The following is a 19,646-nucleotide window of genomic DNA, read 5'->3' as shown; positions in this document are numbered from 1 at the left end:
CAAATACAAAAAGTGGCACAGTCCATCATGAATAGTCAGGAACATAAAGTCCAGTATGAGTTGAAGCTTGCAAGAATTATTCAGATTCTCGTGTTGATCAGTAGTCAATCAGTCAGTAACCAATCAATAAACATTTATTAAGTGCCTACTGTGTACCAAGCACAGAAGGAGGCAAAGACAATCCCAGTCCTCAAGGAGTTTACAATCTAAGGGGGGAGACAACATGTAATAAATGTATACAAAACAAGCTATCTACATGATAAATAGCAAAGAATTAAGAGAAGGAAGGCACTAAAATTAAGAGGGATTGGGAAAGGCTGGAGAATCTGCCCCACGAGTAGCCCCAGGGCTGTTAGGTGGCACAGTGGATAGAATGCCTGGCCCTGGAGCAGGAGGGCCTGAGTTCAAATCCAGCTTCAGACTCTTATTAGGCATGTGACCCTAGGCAAGTCACTTTACCTCATTTGCTTCAGTTTCCCCATCTATAAAATTAGCTAGAGAAGGAAGTGGCAAACCACTCCAGTATCTTAGCCAAGAAAACCCCAAATGGGGTTATGAAAAGTCAGACATACCTAATTGAATAAACAAGTGAATAGCTCTTGCACTTCTGGCCTAGGAGAGATAGGGAGACCAGTATTTAAAGAAAAAAACAAATTAATGCTCTCACTAAGGATTAAATGTGCTACCCATGTCCTGAATGAGAGATGAGGGACTCTGAGTACAGAGTATGTATGTACATATGTATGTATACACACATATATGCACACACATACATACCCACACATACATACAACATGGCAAGGCTAGAATTTGTTTTGCCTGACTATGCATATTTATTACAAGGGTTTTCTTTACTTTCTTTTTCAGTGGGAGGAGGGGAGTCATGAGAGAGGGAGAGAAAATAGACTTTTAATGGAAAAAATTTAATGGAAAAAAATTAAATTATATTCAAGGAATTAATGATCAACAAAAGTGAAATGTGCTGCCCTAATGGGTAATGATATCATTGGAAATCTTCTAGGAGAGGCTGTATGAAACCTGGTCAGGAATGCTGTGAATGAAGGGGGTTTCATGCTTGAAGCAGGGACTACATGACATCTAAGGTCCCTTCTAGCCCGAAGGTTCTATGACTCACTGAAATTACAGTCAAAACTACTGTAGTTTTCAGCGAGTTTTAAAAAAATTGTGCTTAATCTCTTACAACTTTCTTTCTTTCCTTCTCCTCTTTTCTTTAAAGCTGAAATTTATTGGTGTTATCTGGCTATTTGAAAACAACAGCCACCACCAGATTTTCTAAAAACAGAAGTCAAGTACCCCAAAGGGCAAGGAGAAAAAAAATTAGCAGTGAGTCTTTGTTGTTTTTACTCTCAGATGAAAAAGCAGCATACATGAGTATTAGATGGTCCTAATGAATCAAGGAAGTTTCTCATTTCAGCTGAAATGCTAGTTCTTGCTTTGTCAGAGTCCTGATTTTCACAGGAATTCTGTGAATTCACAAATTTGTTCACTTTTGTCTTGGACATTTCAAACTTCAAATTGGAATAATGAAGCTTTCAAAAAAACAGTCTAGAACAGATTCATAAATCGTACCCCTTAAAATATATTCCCTCATTCTGTCACTTTCATGTCTCCTTTATTCTTCCTTTTTTTTTCTTCCTTCTATTTGTTCCTCATATTTCCTTTTTCTACTCTCCTTTTCTTCTGGCCTCTCGTCTCTTTTTCTCTTCAGGACACCCATCCCTTTCACCCAACATTTTCCCCTTCTCTTCATTCCTCCTTTACTACTTTTTTTCTTGTTTCTCATTCCTTATTGAGTATCTCATGTGCCTCCCTCACAGTTTTCTCCTCTATAAAATATTCTTAAAGGTTAGTAGGTGAATGAGGCAGGGTAGGGAGAGAACTTTTCAGACTCCCTGTTCTTCCCTTAAGGTTCGGTGCCAGATGGCAGCAGTATTCGTGCTCAAATGAAATGTCCTGTTCTCTCTCCCTTTCACAAATAATAAAAGGTAAAGATATATATATATATATCAATATATATCTATAGATATCTATAGATATCTATAGATATATATATCAGCCAAGTACTTAAGGAAATAGAAAAACAGGCTTCCAAAGATATAGCACCACTCTTTCTGCCTTGTGAGAGAAACTACTGGGTTTTATTCAATTCAGTAAGCATTTATCATGAATCAAAAAGGGTGTGCAGTGCAGGAGCCAGCTCCCGTTTATTGTTAAACTTTCCATGTGAGCATTTGTATTCAGGGAATCACCAAATGGTTCTAATCGAATCAGGGCTTTATTTGTTGTTTTGATTATTTAGACTTTAGAGAGTGATGGAGAAAATGTTAATAATGCAGGTTAAATTTAGAAATGTATCCTGGGTACCTTTTTTTGGGGGGGGAGGGGGAGCTAGTTGTTAAAATATTTACCAGTATACTGCTGGACCTACATACAGAGCACTGTGCTAGATTCAGGGTTACAAGGGCAAAAATGAAAACCTACTCTTAAAGAGTTTACAATCTTATTAAGCGATGTAAACAGTTAAGCACAGCATAATATGAAAACCAGACAAACATCAACAGCTAAGGGCTCTGGAAGGCCTTTTGGAAGGGAGCACTTAAGCCCTGAAGCCAGAGATAGTAACTTAGGGTCTGCAAACTTATCTTTTTTATATTTTAATAAATGTATTTCAGTATAATCGGTTTCCTTTGTAATGTTATGTGTTTTAAGTATTTAGAAGCTTTATTCTGATCAGGGGAACAAAGACTTCAATAGACATAGGGGCAGCTGTCTGGTACAATGAATGGAGCCCTGGACTTGGGAGTCAGGAGGACTGAAGTCTAAATCTGGCCTCAGACACTTACTGGCTACATGACCCTGGGCAAATCACTTAACTTGTGTCTGCTTCAGTTTACTCGTCTTTAAAATGGGATTAAAAACTAGCACCTGCTTCCTAGGATTGTTGTGAGGATAAAAATGAGATATGACATATAGTAGGTGCTTAATAAATGCTTATTAACAGACTGCTAAAGGAGGCCATGACACAAACAAAAGGTTAAGAATCTCTACTTTAAAGGATGGCAAGAACTCCAAGAGAAGGTTTAAGAAAGAGCAAATCCAGGCAAAGGAGACAGCAAAAGGCCCAGAGACAGAAGATAGAATTCTGATTTCTTAGCTCTGGAAACAGCAAATACATCCATGAGTTTGGCTGGGACAGTACATGAAGGAGAGTAACTATGAATTATGGCAATTATTAGCTAGCATTTACTAAAGCACCTGCCAACAGCCAGAAACTGTACTAAGTATGGAGATACAATGGAGAAAATCTTAGTTCTGTCAAGCAGTTCTATCACTACCAAAGTGCTATAAGGAAAATTTGACAGGTTAAAAGAATCAAGAGTGAATGAAACAACCTCTAAGTCAGAGAGCTTATTTTGGGGTAGGAATGATGGAAGTCAGAATACAGTATAAATACAAAGAGGCTCATTTTACTTTCATCATTTTATTGTCATAATTAATCTGAATAAAAGCAATCAAGTCCACAGTTTGATATGAGTCTTGGTATAAAATTCCCTGAGACAATCCAAGAATTGCATGTACTTTATTTACCCTACTCATTACCAAGGAAACATGTCATTTTCTTGATCATTTAAAAAGATGTCAAATACTTTTTAAAAAAATTAAATCATATTTACCCAGGGCCTGATTTCTAAAACTGATTTGGTGTCACTGCTGTTACATAATAACTGGTACCTCATCCACAGGCAAGAAGGAACTGAGGGAATTCACTTGGGGATCTGGAGAAAGAACATTTGCATTCAAAGATAGGAGAATTCTAGACCAAGTAAGTAAGGATCCAGGAAGTGGATTCTGGAAAGCTGAAATACATACAGCTTAGCTTAGTCTAACTGAGCCATATTATCTAGCTTAAGTTGCTAAACATCACAGGCCTGCCTCTGGGACAAGATTTGGTGGAGGGTGGCTGGGGTAGCAGAGGAGGGCAGTCACATAGAAGATGACTACGACAGAGCCTTGTGACTATGCCTACTAGGCTGGGAAGAACCATACTGACCTATTCCCATTAGCTTTCCCATTATCCTCCCACCATCCTTTTAAAATACTGAAAGAAAGTAGATGTATTATTTTGGAGCATGGAGGGAAAGAAAAGTGCTGTATTCTCTCTGTGAAATAGGATTTGAAGAATCCAGTAAAAAAAAAAGGGGGGGGATATTGGGTAGTGAGTTCCTATAAATGAAGTAGCAGCTAGGCTAACAGATGCCTAGACATAGGAATTAAGTAAGGCCCTAACAACTCACTACTAGACAATGCCCTGGGAGAAAAAAAGATTAAAATACAATACAATCAGCTTGATTTTGCCACCGTTTTCCTGCTATAAGCCTCAATCCAGGTGTAAGTAGTACTTATTGTCACCAAGTAAGAATACATATTTTAAATATATTCCCAAAATTATATTTGTAAGAGTTATATTGAGCAAAAGATTGCATAGGCCATTTCTAACTATGAAAACAAGAGACTTTCATCACATAATACTAGATTTATAAATGATGTTTCAACTTTGCCCACTTCAACGTGGCATATGAAAGTGAAATGATAAAATGGTCAGCTATGATTTAATCTATTTGTACTTAGAGGAAAAGAAAATAAGAATTCCAAGCCCATTTTGTTTTTCAAGTATTTTAAACATGTAAGAAAACTATTACAAAGAAAACCACTAAGGCCTTTATATTCTTTAATAATAGTGTCAGTTATTACTGTCTTGTGTAAATGAGTGATCAATTCCACATAAATGAAAGGGTGGCCGCAGTGTAACAGCAGAGAAGTCACCGAGACTTTGTAGTTTAAACTCACAGAAGCTTTGTCAAAAATGTTTCAACACAAGGGTTTGGCTTTGGGACATTCTAGGTCCCCTCATCAGAAAAAGAGCCTAGGGGCAGCTAGGTGGTGCAGTGGACAGAGCTCTGGCCTTGGAGTCAGGAGGACCTGAGTTCAAATTCAGCCTCAGACACTTAACACTAGTTGTGTGACCCTGGGCAAGTCACTTAACCCCACTGCCTTACCAAAATGCCAAAAAAGAAAAAGAAAAAGAGCCTAGACACTTTTAAAACTGCCTTTTATTCATTCAGATGACTGTTTAATCTGTAAGAGAACTTGGTTTTCCTGTTCGGTGTAGACTACATTACCAAAGTCCCATAAACAATCACTTTTAAGAATAAACTTTCCTTCCTTTAAAACCCATGTTTTAAAATACTTTAGAGAACATTTTATCCCCAGATCGTATTTTTTCAAAATTAATATCCTTATTTGGTTAAAAAAAAAAAAGAGGGTGCTAGTAGTGGAAACAAGGCACTTAAAAATGAAGTCAACTAACAAATCTGTAACAAATTCAAATAGAGCCAAATCTTCCTGTCTTATGATTTAGCTAGGGACTATTGTACTTGTGTAGTCTATGAAGTACTCAGAATAATGAACTGTGGTATATACATTTCAAAAACTGGATTTTGCTATATGATGGCATTAGTATGGAGTAGAATTTGAGGTAAATTCAATTAATCTTGGACCCCCCAAGCCATTAGTGAAAGAAACAAAAAGACAGTTACAGAAGGAAGACTGGAAATCAGTTGTTTTGTATCTACTGATAAATAGCAAGACTTCGAAATCTGCTTTGGCTGATGTGCACTAATTTTAGTTGAAGTGCACTGCTTTCTTTAAGGTTTACATAAAGTATAAGTTCCAAGAGGGCAGGAGTCCTTATACATCTTTATATTTCTCTCACCCATAACTTTCCTACATAGAGTATGAATGAATGTTAGTTCTTTTAGAAATTCTTAAACTGAATATAGGTGTTTAATAATAAAGTGAGTTCCTATGACAAAGGCTCAAAGAGTAGTATTATTAGTAGGTCAGGGTACATTTTTAAAACAGAAAATAAATGCAAACCCACTTACTAACTAGAAGACACAAGATCTTGTTCCAGTAAAGGGTTTAGCAGCAAAACTGGAGTAGTAAATGACTGTAGGCACCAAGTAATCCTGGGTAAATTAACTTTTTCCAAACAAACACATGGGAGAACTACACACTTGGGTAATTTACAAATAACATACAAAAATAAAAAAAAAATTTTAATTTAACAAACAATAAAATCTTTTCCCCCTTTTCTACATAATTTCTTAATTCCCCACAATCAAATGGGATCATATGTAAAGCACTTTGCAAATGCTAAAGTGCTATATAAATGCTAGTATGATGAAGCTTTGTGGGTGAAGCAATCTTTAAGAAAGACATAGCAAGCCCCACAGGAAGAATGAAATTCTAAAATTTAAATATACTAAAACACGAAATAAATATTTATGGAGAGACTGCCAACAAGGTTTTCTTCTCTTTCCTTCTGATGAATATTTCTGCATAAGAACTTTTGTAAACGGTTACTTGGGGGAAGAGGGAAACAGGCTTGTTTCACTACTTTTCCTCAAGTCTGCTTTCAGAAAATTAAATATACAGGAAAAAAATTCTGTATTCACAAGATATCTCAGGTCATTTTTCGCATTGTAAAGGGATATTCACCACAGAGTTCTTTTAGTGCACACTTATGAATTAGTTCACACATAACTTTTACTATATTTTTTCCCTACTCTCCTCCCTCTCTTCTAGTTTCCCTCTATTTAGAGGACAGGACACAATAGCTGATGGCTAAATCACTAATAGCTTCTTCAGGAAGGTCATCTTGACTTTCAGGAAGCATGACTCAGAATTGGAAGGAACCTCAGGAGTTCAAACCATGCCTGAACCCAAATCCTCTTTGCAATGGAACCATTCAACCTTGGTTTGAAGACCTCCTGGAAGGGAGAACTCACCAGTCCATCAGAGGTGGCCTGTTTCCACTGTTATACAGCTCTAATTTTCACTGTTAGGCATTTTCCCATAGATCAAGTTTAAGTTTGTCTTGGTAACTTCTACCCACAGCTCCTTGCTCTATCCTGTGGGGTCACTAAGAACAAGTTTAATCCCTCTACCAGATAAACTCTTCAAATACTTAAATTAACTGTCAAGTTCCTCTTAAGACATCTCCCGTCCATAATAAACATTCTCAGTTTCTTCAACAATACTCATAGGACATGAAATGAAGGAGCTTCACTATTCAGCTAGAAGCTTTAAGGCACCTAATGAAGATGTGGCTTTCCATTGTAATAAGGCACTTTGTGACCACTTTTAACTTGCCCCAAGTTAAAAGAGGAGCTGCTGAGGGGTCAGTGAGCTAGCTGCATTGCTTAACCTATACAGATCACATACAGTCAATTTGGGCTACTGGCAAGACACAAGTTTCTCCTTACCCTTACACGTTTTAAAAGAGCTCAACCGCTCCACTCTAAAACACCAGTGTGGAAGCTGGGCAGCAAGTACCTGATCTGAGAACTTCAGAGTCTTCCTGTTATAAACAGTACCGTTTGCAGAAGATTGTTAACCCATGTAATACCCTCTGCAGAATACCCCGGACCCTGGCCTAGTGAAGTCTCATCTCCGAAACCAGGCAGCTAAGTTGTTAATTTTCTTATGTTGGTCTCCAGCAATCTGTAAAGCCTGGCAGGCCCGACACCAGGGCTCGTCCCAGAAGGACAAGACGTGCACAGCATAACGCCGGCGCCAGTCAAAATAGCGCTTGTACTGGTTCTGGTTTCGATCCAGGAAGCGAAGGTAAGAGGCCAGAGCAGCAACATTAGGAAAGTCGTCCACGTGGATGAAGGCATTTCGAGGCACAAAGCGCTCATAGTTGGCCCGGCTGGGCCCCAGCACCACTGGCACCGCCCCAGCCAGAAAGGCATTTCGCCACAGTTTCTCCGTGATGTAGTCCAGGTGCTGGGAGTTCTCGAAAGCCAGGTAAAATTTGTAGCGGCCCACCGTGTGCAGAAGCCCAGAGTCCGGCACTGGCTGTCCAGGACCACCTTTGCCATACACGTCCACCTTCAGGTATTGGCGCAGCTTGTGGTAGTATCTGACCCGAGCCTGGCTCTCACTCCAGTGGCTGACCACCCAGGCCACCAACCGCTGTTTTTGGGCCAGCGATGGGTACAGCCCAGAAGGCTGGTCCTGCGGGCTGCTCCTAGGGTATAGATACCCGTAGGGCACAAAGATATCTGAGTCGGCCCGGTAGGACAGCGTCCAGTTGAAGAGGCTGCTGTCGAAACTCCCTAGTCTTATGGAGTTTGAAGGGGACTCGAAGTTCATCCACACCCAGCGCTGTCCAGGGGGCCTGGTCAGGTGGCCGTATACTGCTTGAGGTGCTGTTGTGTTCAGCTTCAACTTGTCTCCACGCTCAATCCGTGGCGGGGGCCAGTCCTGGGACCGCACAAGGTCCCAGTGGTGGAAGAGAACTGCCTGGGCTTCCCAATAGCGTATCCTGTCAGTTACCAGGCGGCAGCCGCTCAGGTTAAATAGGAGCTGGCAGTTTGGGCCTGGACTGTGGGATCTGTACTTTGAGAAGAAAGGCTTCCACCACATCAGGACGGTGACCTGGTGTGGCGGGGCTGGTGGCCGCAGGTATGCCCAGGGCAGCGGAGGCAGCTGGATCAAGGAGAAGTAGACGGCCAGCGCCGAGAACGTCAGGAACCAGGCTATGATCAGAAGCCAGGCTCTCCTCGACAGCCCCACGCCCCCGCGCCAGCCCTGCGGCGGGCCTTTCCACGGCACACACATGGGCGGAGGAGGCTGAGCTCGGGCTGCTGCAGCTGCTGCGCGCCCCAGGTCCAAAGACTGAGAGGATGCGTAGCGGCTTTCATACTGCTGCAGCTCTGCCCGCCGCCGGGCTCTCCGTGGCAACTCACCCTCGAGGGCTTGACTGGCCTGTGGTGGGAGGGGACAATGTTCGGATTCCAGGCACCACACCCCCGGCTCTCCACCTCCAGGGCCTCTAGCTAGGGAGAGGTGAGCTTCCCTCCCAACGCTGGCTCCGCCCCGAAGCTTCCCTGAGGGACTCCGAGCTCTCCACATGCTGCCCGCCCAACCTCAGGAGAGTTCCCCCTTTCGTGTTCCTCCTCGGCCTTCCCCAGCCCCCTTTCCTTACGTCTCGGACACGTTCCTTCCTCTCCCCCTCCCCCTACCCTTTCTCCAGCCACTATGTAGAGTATGGCTTCTCTTCCACCTCCAGCTCTTCCCAGCTGGACTTTCCGTCTTTTCTTCCGGGAGCTCCTCCCCTATAGCCCTTGATTCCCTCCTGATGTTGCCCAGCTGCTATCTCGCCTTGGTCGGTCCCGCATCTCTAGAGGGTAGGGGAGGATCGCTCCAGATTTGGTCCTGGGTAAAGCCTGGAGAGATAGGAAATCCAAAAAGCCTTAGACGTGAGAAAATGCTAGCCTAGGGCTGCCAGGGGGAAGGAGGGACTGTGTCCTCAAAGTCAAGGAACTTTTACACTTCCTTCCGTTTAGCTCCTGTCAGAGTCGACACTATAGGGAAAAAAAAAAGGACCACAAGGGGAAGATCTGTGTGCCGAAAGGACATGGGGTGTGTGTGGGTGTGTGTGGGAGGTTCTCCTTGTCCACGTAGCACCAAGAGACGCGCTAAAGGAAGTCGGTAGAGCTGCTGCCTAGAATTATAGCTATGAATGGGGCTGCTTTCTAACTAGGCCACTTTGCAGAATCCCTACAGACCCAAGCAACTGTGAAGAGGACAGAGAGAACAGACTTGTAGAACTGCCAAGAGAAAAATAAGAACATCAGATACTCATTTTAGGAGTTTGGGTTGGGTTTTTTCCCCCATTTTTTATTTAAAGTTTTTGAGTTCCAAATTCTACCCCTCCTTCTCTCCTCTCCCCGAGACTGTAAGCATTCAGATATAGGTGTACATGTGCAATTATGTAAAAGTGATGTCATTTTGTACAAGAAGATTTGGATAAAAGAAAAAGAATGAAAAAGTCGGTATTCAATCATCAGTTCTTTCTCTGGAGGCAGATAGTATACTTCATTATTAGTCCTTCGGGATTGATTGTTTTGGATCCTTGTATTGCTGAGAATAGTTATCGTTCATAGTTCTTCATCAAACAATATTACTGTGTACAACGTTCTGGTTCTGTTCACTATGCATCATTTCATGTAAGTTTTTCCAGGTTTTTCTGAAATCTTGCTTGTCATTTCTTACAGCACAATAATATTCCATCACAATCATGTAACACAGCTTATTCAGCCTTTCCCCATTTGATGGACATCCCTTTGATTTCCAATTGTTAGCAACCACAAAAAGAGCTGCTATAAACATTTTTGCACCAGTAGGTCCTTTTCCCTTTTTTTAAATGTCTTTGGGATATAGACCTAGCAGTGTTATTGCTGAATCAAAGGATATTAACAGTTTTATAGCCCTTTGGGCATAGTTCCAAATTGCTCTCCAGAATGATTGGATCTCCAACACAGCTCCACCAACAGTTTGGCTGCCCTTTCTAATACTAATTGCACTTTGACTCACATCTCCTTTGTCACTGGTGCTCTCACTGGTTGTGGTAGGGAAGTCAGAACCTTTTGTCCAGGCGTGGGAAATTTAGAAAAGGTCCCAGACACTATTGGTGGTTCCTCTTTCCCAAGGCACCTTACTGGAGAGGCAGCTGGGCCTTGTCCCTGGTTGTTTCCTCTTTCTATTGTAGTTTCAAAGTCCTGTAGTGCTCCCTGGAGCATTTCCAATCCAGGTGAGCCTGCTCCCTGTCCCCCTGGTACAGACATGGCTTTGGGTTCTTACCCAAAGTCAGTCTGATAGTGAATGGCAGAGCTAGGATTCTGGAACCCAAATCCTCTGATTTCCAAACCAGTACTTTCTCCAAAGATGTTTGGTTCAATTCTTTATTTTCATTTCTGTTGTTTAACTTATAATCATTGCAGAACAATTAGAAACAAACAATTGAATCAGACTAAGTATGGTTATTGGTGTAGATGTTATTTATAGCACTTAATCTGTAGAACCCCAGTAATATTACAGAATATATGGAAGAAAAAGTTAGAACACAATCTAATTAGACTTGTCTAATTCTTTTCTGGCTTCTCTTTTGCACTAATTTAAAGAATTCTAGCTTTTTTTTGTCTCCTTTGCTATTTCTTTTTACTCCTAGCCTCTCAGGGTGACTGTTCCTCCTTGTCTGGTGCAAAGGATCACTCAGAATATGAGGGTTCAAACAAGCAGTGCATTTAATAAGAATATATTTAAATGTACCTATAAAAGCAGTTCCCTCCGAAGTTAAGAAGTGAAAAAGGACAGGAAGTTCCCAGAGATCCCCAACATTGTCTTAAAAACTTTATAGTCTTGCCCAAAAGGTTTACAGCTGAGTTCCAAGGTCAATCTACCTGAGAGCCAAGTTAACCCCACCTGCCTACCTAGTGTGTGCACCACTGCTTCTTTGCTCACAATAACCCCAGCTGTAGTTGGGGAGTGGGGAGGAGAGAGAAAAGAGATTAGAGTTGGCTAACTCATACCTCTCCACTTCCATTAGTATCCTAGTCTGCAACATCAATCACCCTCTGCCCAAAATGTGATATCCACCCCAGCTGTGGACCCAGTTCTCTTTTTCTCTAGACTTTTTCCCTCCGTTGGTAATCTCATCCATTTTGATGTCTGCAGTTATCACTGCTATGCTGTTAACTCCCAAATTTCTATGTTCAGCCCCAATCTCTCGACTGAATTCTAGTCCTATGTTTCCAATTGCCAGCTTTACATATCTACCTAGCTTTTGGACTGATGCTTTAAAGTCATCTTTGCACATTTTTCTCCACCCTCCAGCCCCCCAAATCATTCTTCTTCCTTACTTCCCTATTTATGTTACCTGGACTCAAAATCTCAGGATCACCTCTTAATCTTCCTTCTCCTTGACTCTCTGCATCCAATTAGTTGCCAAGTTATGGCATGATCTACTTCCACAATATTTTTAATATCCCCCTCCTCTCTTCTAATTATACTTCCACCACCCCAATCATTTCTTACTTGTACTATTTAATAGCGTCCTGACTGTATTTCCTACTTCCACTCTCTCCCAGATTCATACAATCCTTCCTTCACCCAGCTTTTCAAATAGTCTTTCTAATGTTTAGGTCTTACTAGGTTCCCCAACTCTATTATTTCCCTCTCTCCACCTCACCCCATATTAAAACAAATCCGCCTTCAGTGGCTTTTCATTGCCTCTAAAATAAACACAATTGTGTCTTTCCAGTCTTATTTTATTCTGCTCACTTTGACATACTCTGTGTTCCTTACAGACTCTAAAAGTAACCAGGTAATGTGATATGGTGGAAAGGATGATGTATTTGGAGTCAGGACATTGGTTCAAATCCTAGATGTGCTAGGATAGTGTAATCTTGGGCAAGTCACAGCCACTCTGGGCTTGAATTTTCTGATACCTAAAAAAAGATTGAACTAGATGGCCTAGGAGGTCTCTTCTAGCTCTCAATCTATTATCTTAAACTATTTCCTACTGCCACCCCACTGTGTCCTGACACTGTGCATTGGTGTAGATCATGCCCCATGCCAGAAATGCCCTCACTCATCGTTTTTTGCCTTTTTCTTTCTTCTAACATCATTCTCCATTCTCTCCTATGTTTTGGTCTCAGAGGACAAATGTGGGTTATTCTTGGGAAGATCAACCTTTTTATGTTTGTCCTTGATCCCAGGCCCTTCTGTCTTTTCAGTCATTCCCCTTTGTTCATCCTCTTTGTCTTTCTAAGCTTCATTTTCATTTTATTCATTGGCTCTTTTCCATAGGCCTACAAAGGTAGTCAGGTATTCCTACCCCTAAAGAAGACTGACTAGATTGTGCCTTCTCTTCAAGCTATTATAATAGGATCAGAGGATCATAAATCTCTTATAGCCAAAATCCTATAAACACCTGCTTCAGATGCTATCTTCGAGGCCCTAGACAAATCATTTACTTTTCTCAGATTCAGTTTTCTTATCTTTAAAATGGCAATAAAAATAGCACCGACCACGCAGGGTTTTATCAGGATCAAATGGCATAGCATGTCAAGCAATTACAGACCTTAAAGCGCTATATCAATGTTATTGTTGTTATTGTAAAAGAAGGCTTTCTCCATTCCTGGCTTCTGCTTCTTCATAGCCCCTATGCCTGGAATTCTCTTTCTTCTTGTCTCTGCCTTCTGGCTTCCCGGCCTGACTTCTTCAAGTTCTACTTTGCAATCTTACCTTCTACAAGAAGCCTTTCCTGATTCCTCTTCACTAATACCTTCGTTTTGTTGATTATCTCCAGTTTGTCCTGTATAAATCTTGTTTGTATGTAGTTGTTCGCACGTTGTCTCTTCCATTAGACTGTGAACTGCTTGAGAGCAGGGATTGGTTTCTCCCTTTTATTGTATCCCTAGTATTTAGCACAGTGCTTGGCACGTATGAGGCATTCAATAAATGCTTGTTGAGTGACTGACACCCTGCTCTTTTCTTAGCTCCTTGTAGTGTGGTTTCAGACCCCACTGCTCAACTGAAAATGCTCTGCTCCACGTTACCATTGGACCTCTTCGTTGCTAAATCTTGGTTTAGTCCTCCTCCTTTTTGAATTCTCTGTAGTGTTTGATACTGTCAACATTCCCCCTGGATCTTTACTTCTTCCTTGGTTTTCAAAACACTGCCCTCTCCTAGATCTTCTCTTAGTGCCTGACCACTCCTCAGACTTCTTCAATTGAGGAACCATCCACATCCTATTGACTAACTGGGGTGAGCCCTCTGCCTGGAGCCATCTTCTCTCCATTGTCTTTTAGTGATCTAATCAGCTGGCGTGGATTAAATTGCCATTTCTACTCAGATGATTCCCAAATCTGTATGTTCACTCCTAATTTCTTTTCAGGGCTGCACATCTCCATTTGAGTTTTCTCTAGGCGTTGCAAACTCAGCATGTCCAAAATAGAAATTATGTCTGCCCAGAAAGCCACTCTTTCTTCCTGACTTTTTTTTTCAATGATGAAACTACCATCCTTCTAGTCTTCCTACTTCCCAGTCTTAGAGTTATCCTTGATTTTTCTCTCTTCTTCATGCCCCTACACCCAGGCTGTGACTCAATCTGGTAGATTTTATGTCCACGATATTGTTCATATCTGTTCCCATCTCTCCACTCCTACAGATGCTGCTACCTTAGCTCAGAACTGCATAGCCACTTGCCTGAACTATTGCAATAGTCTAGTCTGATGGGGTGTGGCCCAAGCCAAGGTCTTTGCCCCTTGTACCAAAGGGAATCTGGCTCCCCTTTGTCTATGGGTCCCAGCCCCTCATCTCCCTTTGAAAGCCTTAGCCTACTTTTTAATCTCAATCAGATACCTTTCAGTTCCTTCATTATCTATTCCCATTGTCTATTCAATCTCTTAGACATTCCAATCTCTGGGAATTCTCACCCAGACCATTTTCCCAGACCCTTTTCCTAGACCCTTCCCTGGTCACCCAAAGTATATAAGATCTACCCAGGCCCACATTTGGGGCTGGGAATCTCAAGCCCAAACGGCTGAGACTTTCTCATGCCCACTTGTCCTTACGGGTGTCACCTGGCCTATGTGTTTTATCACTAATAAACTTTTCCTCTGGCTGAAGAAGATTTGAGTCGAATTCTTTCAGGCAGGGCCCGGCACTGGGATCTTGGGGTTCCAGCAGCATCCCAAAAGTCCTAGACCTCTTCATAGTCCATCCTCAAAGCTGTGGAATTGATATTCCTTAAGCACCAACCAATTTAATCATGCCATTCTCCAGCCCGAGAAACCTCCGTGACCCCAGCCTTGAGCATAAAATACAAACTCTTCTGTTTGGCATTCAAATTCATTCACAATCTGGCTCCACCTTATTTTTCTTTATTGTTATTTAGTTGTCCACTGATTCTTCTTGATCTATGGACCATAGCACGCCGAGGTTTTTTTGGTAAAGATAGTGGAGTGGTTTGCCATTTCCTCTTCCAGTGGACCACCTTCTGTCAGAATTCTCCAGTAACCTTAAGCGGCTTAGCTCATAGTTTAATTGAGCTACGCTAGCCCTTCTGCCATGATAAAGCAGTTATCCAGGAGGGGACCATCAGTCACTACACCTGGTCAGATGCTAATTCCTGTTTGGTCCCCTTACATACAGTATTCCAGCAAAACTGGTCTACCTGCTGTTATCTATATATGCCATTCCATTTCCTGGCTCCATGACTTGGCACACTTTTCCTCCTCACCTGTCTGGAAAATTACAGCTTCTCTCCAGTCGGAACCAGTATAATCGAGACCCTGTAGTTCCAGATAAAATATTGCTGGGAACTTGGAACATAACCCAATACCCCTTCTTTCCAGTAACACTGGGGGTCTTTTGTCCAGTACAGCATAATCTAGTCATTGCGGGAGATCTGGGAAGGGTCAGCTTTTCTGTCAGTACTGCCCTATGCATAGCCTAGAAAAGCTAGCTCTGTGCTGCATCTATGCTAATTCAGACCCTGCACCAAATTTTCCCACTTAGTACCAAGGCTGTTGGGTGTGTTAGTACAGTCAAGGCAGACAAATTATCCCCACTTTAGGGGTTTTATCTTGGGATCAACACAGTTCAGGAAACCCCATTCCTAGCTGGCCAGATCTAGTAATTATGCTGTTAAGTATAGAAATGACGACAACAAATGCCAATTAAACATTTACTAAGTACCAGGCTTTAAGCTAAGAGCTGGAGATACCAACAAGAAAAAGAAAAAAGTCCTTCCCTCAAACTGTTTACATTGTGATGTAGAAAGACAACACTCAAAGGATGGGAAGTGTTGGGGGTGTTGCGGCAGGACAAGCTGTGGGGGGAAGGTCATTTAAATCTCTAGTGTTGAAGGAATGAAGGTACCTGGCACATAGGCATCATTTTGAAGTCTGAGAAATTGAGAATAGGTCCAGGAGGGGAATGAAGTCTGGCCATCCTGGGACCCTGCACAAAATGGAGGCCCCAGGAGGTTTTCATGAGTGAGAGAAAGGGGATGGGATTTGGGGAGAGATAATCCAAAATGAGAAGGCTTCCAAGAACTAAGTGAAGTTTCAGTATGAAGGGCAGAAGCAAAATTCTTTAATTTTCATTCAGTCCTCACTACAACCCTGTGAGGTAAAAAGTACAGGCATTATTATCCCTGTTTTATAGATGAGGCAATTGGTGTTTCAGACAGGTTAAGGAACTTTTTTTCAACAGAGGAATGAACGGAGGTCTTTTCTGATTCCAAGGTAGCACTCTGTTACTTCTTGCCCATGCCATAGTGGCCCTGCTGAAGTTTGGGGGCAATAATGAAAAGAAGAGGTTCACTTGGCTCTTAGCCACTTGATTCCTTTATCCTTCAATTCAACAAGCCTTTATTAAATGCTTATTATGTACCTCCTTGGGATTCAGTTTCCCAAAATAGTGGGGTTGGGCTGGATGGTCTAAGGTCCCTTCCATTTCTACATTTATGATCTTAAGAGATTTGGTGCAAAGATCTAGGCAGGGCACCATAGATAAAAATGTAATGAGGGGAGGAGGGAAGGGTTGGCCTCCCGACTTCAAGGGCTTGGTTGATAAAGTTACTCTAAGTTAAGGGCAGATAAAGGAGGTAATGTGGTACTATATTAACCAAGTAAGTAGTATTGCTATTGAAATTAGGATACATATGTATATTTATTTCTCTTGAAGCTTGTCGAACATGCACATAGAGAGAGATACATATGGGACTCATCTTAAGACAATGAACCCAAAGATGGACAGACAAAGAGGATTTTTATATCTTCAGAGCAATTCTCTCTCACCCCTCCCTCCTTTCCTGGCTCAGGATGCCTATGTCAGCCAACATTACAGTCTCCAAATGTGTTAACCATAACATGAGAAAGGAATTTCTTTTTCTTTCTTTCTTTCTTTGGTGATGCAGTCAGGGTTAGGTGACTTGCCCAGGGTCACATAGCTAGTGTCAGGTGTCTGAGGTGGGATCTGAACTCAGGTACTCCTGACTCCAGAGCCAGTGCTCTACATAGTACGCCACCTAGCTGCCCCTAAGGAAGGAATGTCTTAAGTGAATATTGTAAATACAGTAAGATAGGAGAATGTCAAAGTATCAGTTGAATGTCTTTGTTTAACATACCATATATCCATAAAATACTATGGTAAGAAAAGTCCCATTATTCAAGATAGTGTCTGAGTCAAGGTGCCTTGTCCTTGTCCTTGGTAGTCATCAACAGAGCATGCTCCTGATCAGCCTCAGCTGCTGAGACAGGAAGGGGCATTTTGAGTTCACTCAGAGAGCAAAGCAAAGCATGTCTATTATGCCAGAGCGTGCAAAGCATTCTGGTAGATTAAGCCCAGAGTGAGCTGAAATGTCTCTCCTGATTGGCCAATCCAAGTTTTAGGCCTATCTCAACTGTTGGGGATTTAAAATGGTTTGAGGAGGTCTACACTACCTGTATTCCCTTTATAGAAATGTGAAAAGGTTTCCCTTGTTGAAGTGGAAGGAGAGCTAGGCATTGACTCTCTTCCCTTCCTCATCCACAAGTTTAGGGTCCCCTCCAAAGACACCATCAAAGGCCATGTAGCCATGTAGATATTTAGTCCCCAGGTAAAGTCTGAAATCTCCTGGGATCTTAGATGGCCTCCACCTATCTCCCTTTGCTTCCTTCCAAGCCCTTTTTGTGAATTGCCAAAAGGTTGACTATACAAAGACAAAAAAAAAAAACCCAAAACAAAACCGTACCATAGTCCCTACCTTTATGAAATTCTCATTCTACTGGGAGATACAACATTCAATAAATAAATATAATAAAATTTGAGGAGGGAGAATACATTCAGAACTAGAAATGATCGTTGCCTATATTGGTATCCCCAGTGCCTACCGGTATGCCCAAAACATAGTAGGCACTTAATAACTATTTGTTGATTGATTGATTGACAGTAAAAATTATGACAGGCAGGGGCAACTAGGTATTGCAGTGGACAGAGCACTGGCCCTGGAGTCAGGAGGACCTGAGGTCAAATCTGGCCTCAGATTTTTATTAGCTGTGTGACCCTGGGCAAGTCATTTAACCCAGAATTGCCTCTGAAAAAAAAAAAGATTATGACAGGCTGAAATGAAAAGGAAGCATGGTACAGAAGTGGAGAACAGCTTCTGCAGGAAGGAATAATTGTAATGATGAATTCTGGGAATAGTAATGTAGCATTGCCTGTAATATCAGAGTATCCTTTTCTTATCTGCTCATGTCAGTGTTTCTCTTTTGAATTTGTCCAAGGGCAATGTACTTTAGGAGAGTGGGGGGCCTGGGTCAGGATCCTGTTTACCTGTCTCCTTATGAGTACTTGGAGGGAATTTGGATGTTATCCTTGTTCAGTCCACTTAAGAAGGAAAGTTCTCAGAGATAAGAATTAACCCCAGATTATGCTATTTGGCTTTATGCCTAAGAGTACAGCTCTGAAACCCTGAGTTTATCGGTAGAGCAGCTAGAGAATGAGTCAGTGTCCTCTCACTGTTGTGGTCAGGAATACTTGGCACTAAAGTTCATGTCCTGCATAGGCATTCCTGATCCCAAGTTTTGGGCTGCCTTATTGGTGTTTGTTATTTCTGCTTTTATATGAATAGGCATTGATCCCTCAATGGACTTGTCCAGATTTGGAGTCCTCATGAATTTGAAAGGTTCAGAGATATTGGGTCCTTCGGTTGGAGCTGACTGGTAGGAGGCAGGTATCGAATCTTAGACAACTATTCTGCAGAAGGTGACCAGTAGCAGAAGGATGAATCTGATCCCTTCCCTGGTCTGCCAGAGGACATGTGCCATGAGGGAGACAGTGCAAAGCTTAAGTGAAATGTAGAATGCCTGTTCTTTTCTTTTTTTTCTTTGGCTAGGCAATGGGGTTGAGTGACTTGCCCAGGGTCACACAGCTAGTGAGTGTTTTGTGTCTAAGGTCAGATTTGAACTCAGGTCCTCCTGACTCCAGGGCTGGTGCTCTATCCACTGTGCCACCTAGCTACCCCTGGAATGCCTGTTCTACAGAAGGAATCGTTCTGTTTCAAAAATTGCTGCAAGTTCTGATGTTTATGACTCTGTGTCCCATCAAATTGAAAGATTAGCTGTTTGTTTAAAACTTTTAATCTTTTGTGTCTTTCCTATTTCTTTTGTGTGTAGGAAATAAATACCTGTCCCATACCTGAATCATAATTGTACATTGAGTAACTTTCTACATTGTCCTTTCTTTTTTCTCTTCTACTTTTTTTCTCTTAATTTATTTACTTTTGGTTTTCAACATTCACTTCTGCAAGGTTTTGAGTTCCAAATTTTCTCCCTTCCTCCCTCCCCACCTACCCTCATTGAGAAGGCAAGCAGCTTCTACATTGACAATCTGCGTTGTACTTTGGGGATATTCTGATCATGAGCCAAAATCTAAGTGTTGTAGCTGCAGTTCTAATGCCTGGACCCTCTTAGTTCAGGTTCAATATTGAGACAAAATGAGGTACTCCACAAGTTACTGAACATTTACAAAAAGAGATTTACTTTGCCCTAACATAGCAAAGACATGCAACAAGAATATAACTACACTTAACTTTTCGGAATGCAGCCCCCTTCTTCTCTATCTGGAAATGCAGCTATCTGGTCAGTGGTTTATCAGAGTATGGTAATTCATGTAAGCTTAAACACTCACCCAGTCCAGGCTGGAGCCCCAGACTCCACTTG

The 19,646-nt window shown here is 41.8% G+C and overlaps 2 protein-coding genes across 2 annotated transcripts in view; both read right to left on the bottom strand.

Moving 5' to 3' along the window:
- Nucleotides 1–19,646, bottom strand: part of CUNH11orf97 (chromosome unknown C11orf97 homolog) — a 78,965-nt gene that overhangs the window by 18,887 nt on the left and 40,432 nt on the right. The window lies entirely within an intron of this gene.
- On the bottom strand, nt 5,115–9,472 carry FUT4 (fucosyltransferase 4). Its single transcript, XM_021000707.2, has one exon. The coding sequence runs from the start codon at nt 9,001–9,003 to the stop codon at nt 7,531–7,533; it is 1,473 nt and encodes a 490-aa protein (XP_020856366.1). The 5' UTR covers nt 9,004–9,472; the 3' UTR covers nt 5,115–7,530.

The sequence above is a fragment of the Phascolarctos cinereus genome, unplaced genomic scaffold (assembly GCF_003287225.1).
Source record: "Phascolarctos cinereus isolate Bilbo 61053 unplaced genomic scaffold, phaCin_HiC Scaffold_726;HRSCAF=1367, whole genome shotgun sequence".
Taxonomy (NCBI): domain Eukaryota; kingdom Metazoa; phylum Chordata; class Mammalia; order Diprotodontia; family Phascolarctidae; genus Phascolarctos; species Phascolarctos cinereus.
The sequence above is the reverse complement of the archived record's forward strand: the minus strand, read 5'-3'. Positions and strand labels throughout refer to the sequence as shown.